The 14,890-nt window shown below is 44.2% G+C and overlaps 1 protein-coding gene across 1 annotated transcript in view; it reads right to left on the bottom strand.

Moving 5' to 3' along the window:
- Positions 1-1,746: 1,746 nt before the first annotated feature.
- Positions 1,747-14,890, bottom strand: part of BRINP1 (BMP/retinoic acid inducible neural specific 1) — a 92,889-nt gene continuing 79,745 nt past the window's right edge. Inside the window, exons 6-8 of the mRNA XM_054284118.1 lie at positions 13,560-13,796; positions 8,716-8,938; positions 1,747-2,938 (exon numbers count right to left, since the gene is read on the bottom strand). Of these exons, the coding sequence (XP_054140093.1) occupies positions 1,798-2,938; positions 8,716-8,938; positions 13,560-13,796 (1,601 nt within the window). The 3' untranslated portion in view covers positions 1,747-1,797. The remainder of the gene's footprint in view (positions 2,939-8,715; positions 8,939-13,559; positions 13,797-14,890) is intronic.

Genomic DNA, 14,890 nt, shown 5'->3' with positions numbered 1-14,890 from the left:
TCCTACAAGGCTATTTTGAACTCAGTTGAATAAACATGTTAAATCTTGAGCCAGACCTGAATCTGGGTCTTTGGATCAGGCCTGTGCCCCTTGCTCAGACCTGTTTTCCCCAGGATGCTCCTTCACCTCTGGAAGCCATCAGGATCAGAGATTTATTTCTCCCTTTCTGGAGGGCAGGAATTCCAGTCTCTCACTAGCACTTCTCAATCAACTTCAACTAAAAAAAACAGTGAAATTAAGAGAAACACCTCACTACTCACCTCCCACAGTGTTCAGACTTCATCACCCAGCTCAGATGATCCTTCATTCACACACTCCATTCAACATCCTACTTTTTGTTTAAATCCAAACACATGTCCCCACACATTCAAACACATTAAAAAAAAATTTTACCCACCTTTTGGTTATTTTAGTATTTTTTTTGATAACTCAATTCTTTTTAATTTGGCTTTATCCTTGCAAACTCAGGGTAGGTTTGGTTGTTGTGCTCTTCCCTCCCACCCCTCCCTTTTACTAATTTTGCATATATTTTAATAAAATGTTCTCATATATTTGCTGTATTTTTTTTTTTTTTTTGTGGACAAAGTGTAAGTGAGACAAGGAAATTATTCACAGCCACAGAAACATAAGAAAGTAAAAAGGATTTTTTCCTTTCCCAGTGAACAGAAATTACCTATGTACCCTCCAGTGTCTCCAGGTTTCCTTGGAAATGTATTCCCTTGCATTGTGCTTTAGTTTTTGTGGTGATGAGGGCTACTGGAAAACCCAGCACCTGAGGCAGAAAGACAAACCCAGCTTTGCCTTTATGATTTTGGCTTTCTCTGCTTTAGGGACTGTGTAGAAGGGCCTGAAAAATGAGTGAGTGAAGATTTACAGGTGCTGCTCCTCCTCTGGCACCTCTGAAGGCAGCACCAGCCCAGGGCAGGGCACAAACTACAGGTCAAGCTAAACAACCCAACACATCCCATTTTCCAGCATCTGCTGAGCCTCTACCTCTGGTGAGATGTCTTCCAAGATGGAAATCCCAAAGGGAGGACACCTGAGCCCTGAACCCACCCTCCACCTGTCTCACCAGGGAGGTGAGAAAACTCATCAGTTTTAGTCCCCAAGGGCTGCCATCCCCTCCTGTCCTCCAGCAAAGCTCAGCACAGGCTGCAGGAATAACTCAACATAAAGCTGGCATAAATCTCAACAGAAGAAATATCTTTTATCTTTAACCATTTACTCCCACTATAGGAATAATGGTAGCTCTTTTACATTTACATATAACTCTTGTTTGTTTGTTTGTTTGCTTTGATTTTTTTTTTTCTGTATGTCTCTTTGTCTTGGCACCTGCATAGCAGAAAACTTGACAGTTCAGTACAGAAGTTTGCCCCTCTCTCTGCTCCTCCCTTTATTTCCTCTGCTGCCCCTGAGGACTCGCAAGCAACACCCCCAAGGTCAAGAGAGAGTACGGTGTTACCCTTTTATGACGGATTATAGAAATAACAAACATGCCTGACAGTCTTATACAGTGGCTAGAACGGGTTTAGTTTTCAACAAATGAAGAATTTCCTCTTTTTTTTTTCCTCTTTTGTATATTAATTACATTTTACAAATCTTATTTTCCCCCTTTTCTTTCCCCCCACTTTTACTTCTTCCTTTTTACTTCTTTTTCCTCTTTCTCTTTTTTCTGGTTTTTTTTCCTTTTTTTGTGTTTTTTTTGTTTGTTTGTTTGTTTTATTTTTCTTTTCTTTTTTTTTTTTTTTATACAGCAAAAGGATCAATCACCAAAGTGTCCATTGCTAAGTCCGGGGGTTAGCAGAGTTTGGCTGTCATCTGGTCGGACTGTTTGAGGATCTCGGTGTTGTACAGGTCCAGGGCGTGGTTCACGCGGATGATCTCGCTGTTGGTGAGCTTCAGGCGGTGCTTGAGCATACACGAGAACAGATCCAGCTGCGGCTTCCCCGGGGCCACCGGAGGCGCCAGGCGGTTGATTCGGTCCCGAATATCCAGCAGCAAGAGCATGACGGAGGAGGAGGAGTAGAACTGCCCGCCCTGCGTGTAGGACTGGTTGACCTGCTGCACCGCGCTGCGCAGGAGGTCTGCGTTGAAGCGCAGGCTGTAGCCGTAGACCTGCACGTCTGAGATCTTGATGTAGAATTGGCGCTTGGTGGGGTCGGAAAGGTCCACGGGCCCTTGGCCAGTCTCGTTGCGCAGGAGGGAGGGCAGCCGAGTCCGGCTGCGTAGGTAGATGTGGACGGTCTCAAAAAAGGTTTTCCACCGGTTGCCCAGCAGCAGGGTCCAGTTGTAGCACTGGCTGTTTTGGAGGCGGATTTTCTCCCAGCGCGGGTAGCCGTACTCCCCGAAGGGCATGTTCCAGCCCTCCGAGTGGCTCCCGCTGAACGGGTTGACGTAGACAAAGAACATGGGGTCCAGGCTGCTGTTGCGCATCTGGCAGATGCGCATGGAGATCCCGATCACCATGTGGATGAAGTCCATCCGGTTCTTGTTGCTCTTCAAGGTGAGGGACATGCGCTTGCGCCACCGCGGGTCGAAGAAGGTGTCCAGGCGGATCTCATTGCTGATGAAAGTGGTGTGCACGTACAGGCGGGAGTCCATCTTCTGCAGCAGGTACTTCAGCTCCAGGTCCTGGAAGTCCAAGTCCGTCTCAAAGCTGATGAACTGCTCGCTCCGCTCTGAGTCCACGTTCTGGGGCTCGCAGCGGCCTCGGTAAAGCTTGTAGCCCTTGTTGCACGAGCCGCAGAGGGAGATGTTGGCAAGGCTGCACATGGCACAGCTGTTGTTGCCCCCGATGATGCAGGGGATGGGGCGCTGGCACAGACTGGTGCCACCGTGGCAAACGCAGCTCCGCTGGCTTTCCAGAAACGTCCCCCAGAACCCGTTCTCATTGCAGTAGAGCAGGGACTGGACTCGGGTAAGCCATTCCTGTATCGTCCTGCAGGTGAGGAGAAGGAAGAATTAGCACTGTAAGGCCTCACAGGGAATCAGTGTTGGCATCTTGCTGGAGCTACAGTGTTTTCAAGGGATATGTCTGAGGCAGAGCTCTCGGAACATCGATACCCTGCCGTGGCATCTGGGAGCTATCCCAGTCTATTTCTAGACTGAATCTTTCATCTGCTGTTTACTCCTCTGGTGATGAGAAAAATCCTTCTAAGAAATTGCTACCAGTTAGAAATGCTCACCTGAGCTCTCTATCTTCACTCTGCACCAGGAGCCAAGACAGGCACTGTGTCCTGCCAAGGATCCCAGCAGCGCCACAGTGACATGGGAATGGAGCTGATAAAGCCATGCCAGAATCTGTGGGGCTATCAGGACATCACAAGGGCAGCAGAACTGCCAGGCTAGCAGGAGAAAACTGCTCTTCAGGTCATCGGCAACTGGCCCCACCCTCTAAAAAACAGACCCATAACAGGACAAGACAAAGCAAGCAGCAACCTCTGCTTATGAGCTCAGAACAGTAGAAAAGAGGGTGGAAGCCAGGTTGTGCATAGAGACAAAGCTGCTAAAACTATTCCTCCTTAAAAAAACCCCCAAAGTCTTCTGCTAATTAATCACTTCTTGAAGTCTCTTCCTTAAAATCAGCCCGACTCACCCACCCCTGAGCCCCACCACTCCCACAGCTGCTGGATCAGCACTTTTAACCCTACATCCTGCAGCCCTGGAACAGCTCCTAGAAAATGACACTGCAGCCCACGTTCACTTTTTTTGCACAACCCACTTGCCACGTTGCCTTGTTTCTCCCTTTTCCCCTTTCCCAGTGCCCCAGGAAAGCTGGGTACAGGGACTCCTTTCTCAGCAGCCCTGAGCAGAGCCCTGTGTGCAGCCGCTGCTCCCTCCCCTCCACCTCCCCCCTGGCTAATGAATACTTCATTGTCTCCTCTGGGCAAAAAGTTCTCGGTAGTGCTGCAGTGAGAGGACTGGCTAATGACAAATTAGGATTCAGCCCCTGTAGAACAGGAGGAGTGATTATGGACAGAGGCTCTCAGAGCTGGATTAGTGAAATTCATGGCACCTGCATCGCCTGACCTCCAAATAATCATTAAGCTGTGGGCTGTATCAAAGAAGGCATTAAATGATACAGCGGCAAAGAACAGCAAGATGATTAGGGGGAGGGAGTCAGTGGAGGGATGAGAGTGTAAAACAGAGGAAAGCACTGGAAGGAAAGAAATAATCAAGGAGCAGAAGCAGAAAGGTTGGGAAAGAAAGAGAGGAAAATGTGCAGGTAAAAGGAAAAATGAGAGAGAAACAGTGGGCAGGGTGGAGAAAGGGAAAAACTGCAACAGCAACAACTGAAAGAGAGCAGGCAGGAATGAAAAGCAGGAAGAAAAGGAGTAAGAAGAAGGGCAAGGAAAAAAGGAAGGGCATTAGAAGAAAAATTCTGAAGCGCTGGATGTGGGAACTGACAATTTTCATATTCTTTCTGTGGGCTGCCAGGGTCTCCTTCCCCTATTCCCAGCCAAGAGGGGCTCTTCTGCTGCTGGAAAGGACAAGGCTGGCTGGGGAGCTTGGGAGCAAGGCAGTGACCTCCATAAATATCTGCTGTAGAGGCAGACAGTCACAGCCCTGGTCCCCAAAAAGTGCACAGGGCTCCTGTTAATCCCTGGGACAGCTCTGCCTCAGAGGGGTGGGACAGCACAGCACAGTGTGGCTGTAAAACACAGCCACAAAGTGACAGCAACAAGCATTTCCAAACCATCCCAGGGGGCTGAGGCTGTCTTCTGCTCGCAGGTGAATTTTTGCTCACTTTTCGGCAATACAAATATATTTTCACCCATCTGAATTTTTGTGCTTCCTGTTTGGAAAGCCAGTCAAATGCACCTGGATTTGTGCAGTGCTGGACTGATGCTTTACACAGGTTTTAGGTGTTGATAATGCCCCTGAGTTGTTGAACCAAGGACTGCCAAGCCATAGGAATGGAATAAATTAGGTCAGGTGATCACATTCTGTCCATTTTGGGTGTGTTCTGTCTTTGGAAAAAAATCACTGGATAGTTATGTCCTTCTTTATACTAACAGCCAGCAGAACAAAATGGGAAAGAAGCCTCAGCTGATATCTTACAATGGATACCAGTAAATTTCCTGTTCTCCAGATGAACTTTGTGGAGGATGGATGGGAGGTTGTTTGTTAATGTGTGTGTATGTCTTAGCTTTCAGCAAAGATAGAAGTAGGACTAAAAAAACCAAGAAGAAAATGAAACAGGAGACTACCCACCATCTGCTGATGGCAGCAATAAAGGATGTAATTAAATAAAAATGCAGAATTCAGGGCAGAGCTGGGCATCAGCTACAAACACGACAATGGGAAGTGTGAGAGAGCGAGAGAGAAGCAAAGTGGTATAAATTACACCATTTTTTCTTGCAACTGGGACAGGTTAAGAATATACACAGGACCAGCCAAAGCCCTTCAGCTGAGAGGAGGTAACTTTTTAAAACACACCCCTCTGATGGCTCAGGCTCATGGCATTGTACCTAAGAGGTGTCAGAGCAAGGGGATGCTGGAAAAATCCACTGTTCAAGAGCTGGAAACCAGTACCAGAGTAGCCACTGTTCTTCATTTAAAATATTCCCAGGGAGGTGCTGGGAATCCCCACCCCTGGAGGTGTCCAAGGAGCACCTGGATGTGGCACTCACTGCTCTGGCTGGGGTGACAAAATGGGGATCAAGCCCAGGCTGGACTCACTGATCTTGGAGGCCTTTTCCAACCTCAATGATTCCATGATTCTAAAGTGACAATAAATACGACCTGCAGGCCAAGCTCTGGGTGAGAATTACTTTGCAGTGTTCTCTGAATATTGCTCACTGGACATGTGGCTCCCTGGCAATGTTGGGAACAGGGAGCCAGACAGATTTTGGTTTTTATTTGCAGGAAAAAAGGCAAGGACTAAAATAATTTCCTTCGTAAACTCACCTTTCACTTTCCAACCAGCACTAGCTGCTCTGGGGGTACTTTTGGGTTTTCTGTACAGAAGAGTGAAGTAAAAAATGCTATTTTTTTCCTCAGCAGCTGTGAGATGTATTTTGGCTGCAAGCCAGAACATGCATAACCCTTCTCTCCACTGGATGTTATTTCTATTTTACATCCAGTGCTTTAAAATAAAACTACAGGTGATCATTCGACATCAAACTTTTATTAACTGAGGAGTGGTCTCCTTTTTAAACCAACAGACTTGCCTCTGTTTTAAACCTGTAAACTTTCCTGGGTTTTGACAAAAGAAGTAGAGACCAAATATATCGGTATCTATATATCTATCTTGATATATTTATATATTGATATATTTTTATATTTATATATTTATATATATTTATCTATATTATATATTGATATATCTATATATTTTTCTATATTTATATAGATAAAATATAGATATAAAGATATACAGATATGCAGATATATAGATATATAAATATATAGATATATAGATATATAGATATTTCTGTCTCCTTAGCCATTGCAAAGGGTCATGGAGAATCAGCCTAATTGCCAGAATCTCTACTCTTCTTTTCTTATTTTCCTTTTGGAAGCACCGCCTATTCCTTTCCCTGAGGACAATCAGCTGCAATCTATTTTTTTTTTTAACATTGCCTTTGAATGTATAATGCAGGCTTACAATTATGTGTATTAGAGAGAGAGAGGCTTGCTCTTAATAGAACCAAGCCATCCTTTCAAAGCCACTGGCATGCTTGATAAGCCTCTGTCATTCTGTACAGCAACAATTAGAAAATGAGAGTATTTCCCAGCTCTGTGAGGAGAAAGATGGGCTGCACCTCTTCCACTACACAGCTCCTACCACACTGCTCCCCTGCCTAGCTGCAGATGCAGAATGACAAACAAGAAAAGAAATTATAATATGCCTGCTGATGTTGACTTAAACAAATCAAGCACATCAGTCAGTTAAAAACCCATCTGCCATCATCCATTCCACCCTCCTTCCCCCACATTTCATTGTAGTACTTGGAGGCTCCCTTTCTGCTTGGCTGGGTTTTTAAAATAGATGATAAATGCCGAAGACATATTTGTCTGAATCTTTTGGAGTAACATGGTTGGATGGAGATTTCCTCGCTGCTGCTTCACTTTGTTGTTGTTGTTGTTGTTGTTGTTAAAAATTCAAAAACAACTCAAAATTCCACCTTGGACATGCCTGTGGCTCCTCCAGCACTCAGCCTGGTCAGAACAGCTCAGCCACATGGCAGGGATGGGCCAGGTTTAGGAAGCTCTCCAAAGACTTTATTCCATAATCTCTTACATTTAATAGATATTTCTCCTCATCCCTAGTAAGTCCATCAAATTTTTGTCTAGAAACATGAGATTTCTTGGTAATTAAAGAGGTGTTAAGCCCTGGAAGAGTTTTCTGAGCTGAACAGTGATGAAATGAAAAGTCAGCGTGTTCAGGAGCCAGGGAGCTGGATGAGAGCTGTAGACAGTGGTCAATCTGTCAAGTATGTCTTGAAACAGAATATTTAGGTAATGAAGGAAATGGACAAACAGTTTCTGTTCAAATATTAACTTGGCCTGACCCTTCCAAGAGAAGCATGGAAGAAAAGGCACTCAGACTCATTTTTTTTTTCCCCAAGATTTTCCATATTGCTTCGGTCCAGACAATGTAGAAAGACACAGCAAGAGATGTTTATGAAAATCCAAAATACAAGTGTCCAAAAATGACTTTAAGGAAACTCAGCTACAGGTTAGGGCTGAAAAGAGCCAGCAGGAGGGGATTATTAGATATCAATAATTGCTGTAGCAGTGGAAAATGTTCTGTCCACCTATAATAAATGGAAAATCTGCTTTCTCCACCTATAAAAACCCTGCCAGGCTTCTTTCTGCTCAGTGAGGTTTTACAGGTTCACGCTGCATCTCACAGCAAAAATGTGATGTACTCCAAGTGAAACTAAAGCTTCTCCTTTTTACTCTGGAGATATTGAGGAGCACAATCCAAGAATGGGCTGAAGCACCTTGTGCTCCACATGTCTCTTTGAACAGCAAGCGGAGGCTGAAAGCTCAGCTGTGGATCTTGAGGGAAAACCACAAAAAAAGCAGAACTGACTCAAGATATTCTTGCAGAACTTAAAGAATAAGTGATGCCCTTCCCCTGGGTAGGTAAAACCACACAGAAGGGATATGAATGTAATCAGGGATGTGACAAAAGTTACCTACACCTCCAGGAATTTCCAGATTTTACCATTTCCTCCAAACATCCACGCCAACACTCCCCATAACCAAACACAGTGTGCTGGGATTAATCCCAAACCCAAGCCCAGCTCCTCCATGCCTGAGGAAGGATGGAGGTACCTTTCCCTAGGCAGCTGGTGGTTTGGATTGTGCCAACACCGGACACTGAGGCCAAAGACTGAAGCACCTTGTGCTCCACATGTCTCTTTGAACAGCAAGCGGAGGCTGAAAGCTCAGCTGTGGATCTTGAGGGAAAACCACAAAAAAAAGCAGAACGGACAGAAGATATTCTTGCAGAACTTGAAGAATAAGTGATGCCCTTCCCCTGGGTAGGTAAAACCACACAGAAGGGATATGAATGTAATCAGGGATGTGACAAAAGTTACCTACACCTCCAGGAATTTCCAGATTTTACCGTTTCCCCCAAACATCCATGCCAACACCCCTATATCCAAACACAGCGTACTGGGATTAATCCCAAACCCAATCCCAGCTCCACCAGCCCCTGAGCCCAGCTCCCCCATGCCTGAGGAAGGATGGAGGTACCTTTCCCTAGGCAGCTGGTGGTTTGGGTTGTGCCGACACCGGACACTGAGGCCAAAGAGTTTGCGGGCGGTGCGCTGGATCTTCTGGCGCTGGGCTTCCAGCGAGCTCTGCAGCAGCTTGTAGCGGTTCTGCAGGTCCCAGTCGTTCCCCCAGTGCTGGTGGATGCTCCCAATGGTCAGGAAGTGGTTGCTAGGTAGCCTTTTCATGAAGGATTTGAACTCATCTGGAACACACAGACACACACAAGAAATGGGGAGAAATGCGGAGGTTTCTGAGCTGGGACAAAGGTTTTGTTGGCAGGGTGGAGAAAGAGTGGTGATGATGATGATGAGGCCATCAGCTCTGCCAAAGAAAGGTGATGTCCATTAACTCAGTGCTCTGTCACTCTGCCCCAGGAAGCCACTAATCCCATGGCTGTTGCTGCTCCCATATAGGAAAAAAAAACCCTATAGTGAATATCAAGGTGTAACAACACAGTTAAAATGTACACAGTGTAGGAAAAAAAAACAAACTAAAGTCGGAAATTCCCTGGAACATGAGGTTATAGTGTAAGGGTTATAAACAAAAAGCTGGGAGTTGTAATCATTTTCCGTTAAAGTGTTCTCATTTACATTGTTTTTCAGCTGGTCCTGAAATGCTGTTTGTTGTTGAAGGCAAAGCATTTTTCTGTGTAATTAAAAAAAAGGGGGGAAAAACAAAGCTTTGAAAATTCCCCAGAGGAAAGGTTTGGATGCTGTTAAAATGTCCTGCTTTTGCATTTTTTAAAAAAGAACATTTTGATTCTTACCTCTCATTTAACTCCATTTGAAGATAAATGGGTTGTATTTTGTAATGAGGAAAATAAAATAAAATAGTTTGCAGGGCTCGGGTGAGAATAAAAGGTGTCAATTTTAGCCAAAGGAACAAATCCAATTGATCGAAAAATATATTGTTCAGTGTTGCTGTTTATTGTGTTTGTTGTTTTTTAAACACTTTATTTCCATTTTATTTTGTTTGATAATGAAAAAAAAAACCACTGTTATGCAGGGTTTGTTTGAGGGTTTTTTTTTTCATCACAATCAGAAATTCTGATACTGTTTGTGTTTCTGATCAGCCCCTCCTTCCTACCTGAGAAGGGTGGTTTGCTCAGACTATGATTACCAGGCTGGGACATCCTCAGATGAGGAAAAACCAGATGGTTCCAACTTTCTCAGGGGAAAATAACTCAATTTTTGATGCTAGAAAACCATATTTGACACAGTGAGACCTTGAGAAATGCAATGAGTGGGACAATAAGAACTCCATCAAATGCGATAACGACAACAGCAATGTTTTGTACCAGGAGAGGAAAAACCCCAGGTGTCAGCACAGGCTTGGGAGGAAGGTCCTGGGGGCTGAGGTGGGTCAATATCCTGTTCTCATTGGAAAAAAAAAACTTCATACTGGGCTGAATCCTGCTTGGGGGAGTTGATATTCACCTTTTCTTGGCACTGCTACACCTGGAGCACCCACATAAAAGGGATGGACAGGGACTGGGAGGGCAGAGCTGAGGGACACCGAGGTGCTCTGAGCTCTGCAAAGTCAGGTGTGGGGAGCTGCACTGGTCTCATTTGGTAAAGAGGAGGCCAAAGGATATTTAATTACAGCAAAAGGTACTCACAGATTTGAGCAAAACTCCTCTTTTGAGAGACAGTTGCTATAACAAGGAGCAATATACGGTTTGCAGCTTGAGAAATTAAAATGATTTACTGAAAAACTTCATCACTTGGAGGTAATGCAGTGCTGGAACATGATCAGAGATGTATAAAAATCTCTCATTTTACACTCTGCTAGGCAAAACCAAGGCTGACCTGACCTAGTGCTGGCTTTGGTCCTGCTTCTAGAGGGAGGCTGGACTAGGACCCTGCCATAAACCTCCCAAACAAGCCAACAAGAAGTATAGCCATCTTTTCCTCTACATTATCTACATTATTTCTGATCCTTTCTCACTCTTTTTTTTTTAATTCCTTCATCCTATTTTCAGAAGGAAAAGGAGAGCTTGTAAAGGCTGACATATTTTCAATTAAAAAAGAAATAATCCATAGAATTAGTGAAAAAAAATCAGATAATATAAATCCTATTGTACAAAGTCTAAGATATTTGCATAACAGATTTCCTATGCAGGAAATTTCCTACTTGCAGCTCATGCTTAGCTGCCCAACAAAGCAAATTTGTACATCAGTCGGTCCCATCCTGACATGGATGGTGAGTGGATGTTCACATCCTACTCATAAAAATAATCATCATCGCTGCACTACCAACATCCCTGGGACATCTGCTGGTCTCCTTTCCCCCCAAAGACAAGCAAGAGATTGTTTTTAAGTCATCTCTCAGGTTTTCACTGTGTTTTTAGTGCTGCTGCCAGTGCCCTTCTCCTCCTCAACCCTGCCTGTGTGCTTTTCATGGGCCTCTGGAACCACCACCAGGTATAATTGCTTCTGTTGACCATGCTGATTACTCCGGGTACCTTTCAGCAGTAAAAGCCTTGCATTTGCTTCCCGCCCCTTATAAATCAATTTCCTCAAAAGCCTTTTTGTGCAGGAGCCCAGGCTCTTTTCCCTGTGATGATGAATGTGGTACATTTTTCATCGAGACGGGCGAGGCAGGAATTTCGGTGCAGTGTGCACATTTTGCTACCGCAGTGCAACGTTGGGGGAAAAACAAATGAGCAGCAAATCTGGCAAAATAAAAGCTGGATGGGGTTGTTTTAAAATTAGGGTGATGAAGAAAATGAAAAGTACTTTAAAACCAACATAGTTTCTTCATTATTTATATTAATTTATAACTCTGCCTGAAAGCCAGCGGTATGCATGGGGAGATTCCCTGTTTCTGGGAATAGTTCATTCTTAACCCTGAGAATTTCCAATTAATTAACAAGTCTGTTTGCATTTGTGGTTGTTTGATTCCTCTGCACAGCAAACCTTGCTGGTGGCTGGAACTACACCCCCCGTGATGCAGCTTGGCCCCTCTTTCTGCTGAGTCACCCCATCCCCAAGGCAGTCCCTTGGCAGTGACTCAGCATCACAAGTGGCACCACAGGGAGTTGACAGGTCAGACATCTCTTTCACAGATGAAATTTTCCTTTTGCCAGTGTTAAAAAAAATAACAAACCCATTTACATCAGAAACCAATAGCCTTGAATAAACAAACAAATTAACTCCACTAAATGACTTAATTAAAAGTTGGCATTTTTTTTAATCCACAATCACTGAAGTTTTTGACCAGCCATTCTAAGATGTCAAGAATAAGGCAGCATTTTTTTTCTCAATTTACCCACAACCAGTGAAGCACAGGGCTAAAAAATCTCCTGAGCTGATTCAAAGCAGTTTCAGTTCACTGCAGCCTCCTTGACTTTGAAGATACTATTCCAAATCACAGCAACTCTTGATTCGCCCTGCACAATTTTTTTAAATTAACAGAGGATCCAACACAGACCAGAAGCAGAATACAAATGTTTTGGGCTTTTAGTGGCTTCCTGTGCAAAACGGTATTTGCTTTCAGAGCACTCCTGTGCCTTTCAGTCCACTTTATTGGAAAAGCCTTCAGATGTCATCAGAGATTTCTCCTCTGCTGCTCATATGAAGAAAATCCTCTAGTTATTGGGAATATTTATTAAAACAAAGAATCAAAACACTAATACTGCAGTCTTTTGTGATAGCAACTTCTATCTCAGAGAATAAGTTCACGCATGATGCATCAAAGTGATGAATCAGATGCAGCAGCTTTAGACATAAAGATAATCACTCCATCTAGCCCTGAAAAGCCTCCAGCCCTGGGTGGAATATGGCAGAAATTGCACGGCAATATGTCACTTTAACATGGCAAATGAAAAACACCTTCCCCCATTCAAATCTCAAGGGGAGGGAGCCTGAATATAATTATCTACCCCGGCCTGTGCTTGGATTGAGTGCAGCAAGGACAGAATGTGGGACTGGAACTCCCTTCTCCACAGAGCTCCCACCTTCTCAGGGCTGGGTTAGACCCCCTGGGATGGGAAGGGGTTTGGTGAGACCAACCTGTGGCTCTCGAGCACCTTTTGTGAAGATGCTGTGCCAGAACTAACAACAGCTAACACATAACCAGTGACTGTGCTGGCAGGCGCTGCCGGTAATCCTTGAAAACTTGTGTGGTACTGAGCTGGCAAAAGGTCCTGAAATCCACATTTCTGGTTTGCCCTGGTATTATCCATCCTATTACCATGATATTTTCTGAAAAATCCCTTTGCCAGGATTTCTTCTCCTGGCAAGATGAGAAGCCTCAGCTTCTCCATGTTTTGCTGCTCTGGAATGTGGTCTGGAGATTGTTTATCCAAACGTGAATTGTTTTTAATTAATAACCAATCACAGCCAGTTGTGTTGAACTCTGAGGAGTCAGTCAGGAGCTTTCACTATCATTCTTGTTCAGCCTTCTGATGTATCCTTTCTCTTTCTTTAGTATAGTTTTAGCATAACATTATTTTTAATATAATATCATAAAATAATAAATCAGCCTTCTGAGAACATGGAGTCATTCATATTGTGGAAGTTTCTCTGTAGAACTATTAAAAGAGAGATTTGGAGATGGTTTAGTATGAAAAATCAGATTTTTAACCAAACATGTGCTTCCATTGAAAATATCCCTGTACACATAATTCCATGTGTGGTGTGCGTTCCTGTCTGTGTGTTTAATAGAGGAAAAAAGGGTAAGACTTTCAAGACTAAGATCCTGGGTTTGGGTTCAATATCCTCTAATTTTTGGCCAAAGTAGAGCATTATACTGAGGGAATAAAAGATTTTTACCAGGTTGTAACCTGACATGAATTGAAAAAGCAAGTTTTTCTCAGTTACCTGAATTCTCCAGATCTTTATAGGCTTCTGTCCAGGTCTTGGCCATGTTTGCCAGGGTGTACTCCATGATCTGGATGTCGGTGATGGGGCAGTTGCACTGGGGGAACTCCTCGGAGCACTGGCAGCCACACTGGCTGTCCCTGCAGATGTACTCGCCCTCCCCATTGCACATGATGTAACTCAAGGCAGACTGGACAAACTTCTCTTGTAAATACTGAGGGAAGATGATCTGGAGGCCTGGAGGAAGAATGACAGGGTTATGGGAGGGGAAAAATGTAAACAAAAAAGTAATTTCAGGTATTTCTTCCTCTTTTCAAAACCTGTTTCGTTAACAGTTTGAGAAAATTATGGTGAAGAATTAAAAGCTGCCATGAATAAAGAAAGTACAAATTGCATTCTTTAGGGCAAGTAGTGATTTAGCTGAGAACAGAGCCCATCTCCTCTGCAGGAGAAGGGTGACAAGAAACTTCCCCTTCCCCAAAACCCTTTCACCCCATTCCCAGATCCCAGAACAAGACCCTGAATGCAAAGCCTTCCTTATTCCCAGATATGCTGTTTTTTGTGTCCTGAAACTAAGTGCTAGCTCAGAAGCAATGCTGCTCTGACCTGTTTTGAGAGATACTAAATGGGTTTGGTTCCACAGAAAAAAGGAAAATACACACTGAAAGGGAAAATAAGAAGGAACAGAAAACAGAAGAAAGGAAAATACCACGAGAGGGGATTTATAAAAGTCCCTTGCAGAGTTAAGTGCCCAGCTCCCACAGCATAAATACAGGAGCTGGGTACCTGAGCCTTCACAGCTTGCTCCCTGCTAGGAAGGCTACTTGCCAAATCCTATAAAAGTGCAAATGGATTTAGTGTCGATGATTTCAGTGTTGCTTGGCAGACTTACATTAGCAGGGAGATCTATCCCCTTGTCCCTTTCTTCATGGCAAGTGTTTGTGTATGCATCCATCTGTGCAGGCAGCACTGTAAGTGCCTCCTTGCTCAGGTACCAGAGGATGCAATAGCAGTTTCAGTGTTTGCCCTGTGCACAGTGTACGTGGTTTTCCATCCCAGCCTCCTCCAGACTCCCTGTGGATCTCCCTGAGGATTCCCAGCTGTTTGCTCCTACCTGGCCAGTGCTGCCTGTCAGCCCCTGTCAGTGTCTGTGGAGCACGAGGCAGGGGGCAATAACTCCAAGCCTTTCAGGGACCTCTCTGGTTTCTGTAGTTGAGATGACCCCCAAGGTATTAAAAAGTCTTTTTTCCCAGCCTTGCAACCAAAGAAGTCGTTGAGATTCCTTGGTTCTGCTTTTCAAGGTTGTTTATTTTCTCTTATCTATCACATTC

The sequence above is a fragment of the Melozone crissalis genome, unplaced genomic scaffold, assembly GCF_028551555.1.
Source record: "Melozone crissalis strain CALT ecotype California unplaced genomic scaffold, PUWL_Pcris_2 ptg000041l_1, whole genome shotgun sequence".
In the NCBI taxonomy this organism is placed as follows: domain Eukaryota; kingdom Metazoa; phylum Chordata; class Aves; order Passeriformes; family Passerellidae; genus Melozone; species Melozone crissalis.
The sequence above is the reverse complement of the archived record's forward strand: the minus strand, read 5'-3'. Positions and strand labels throughout refer to the sequence as shown.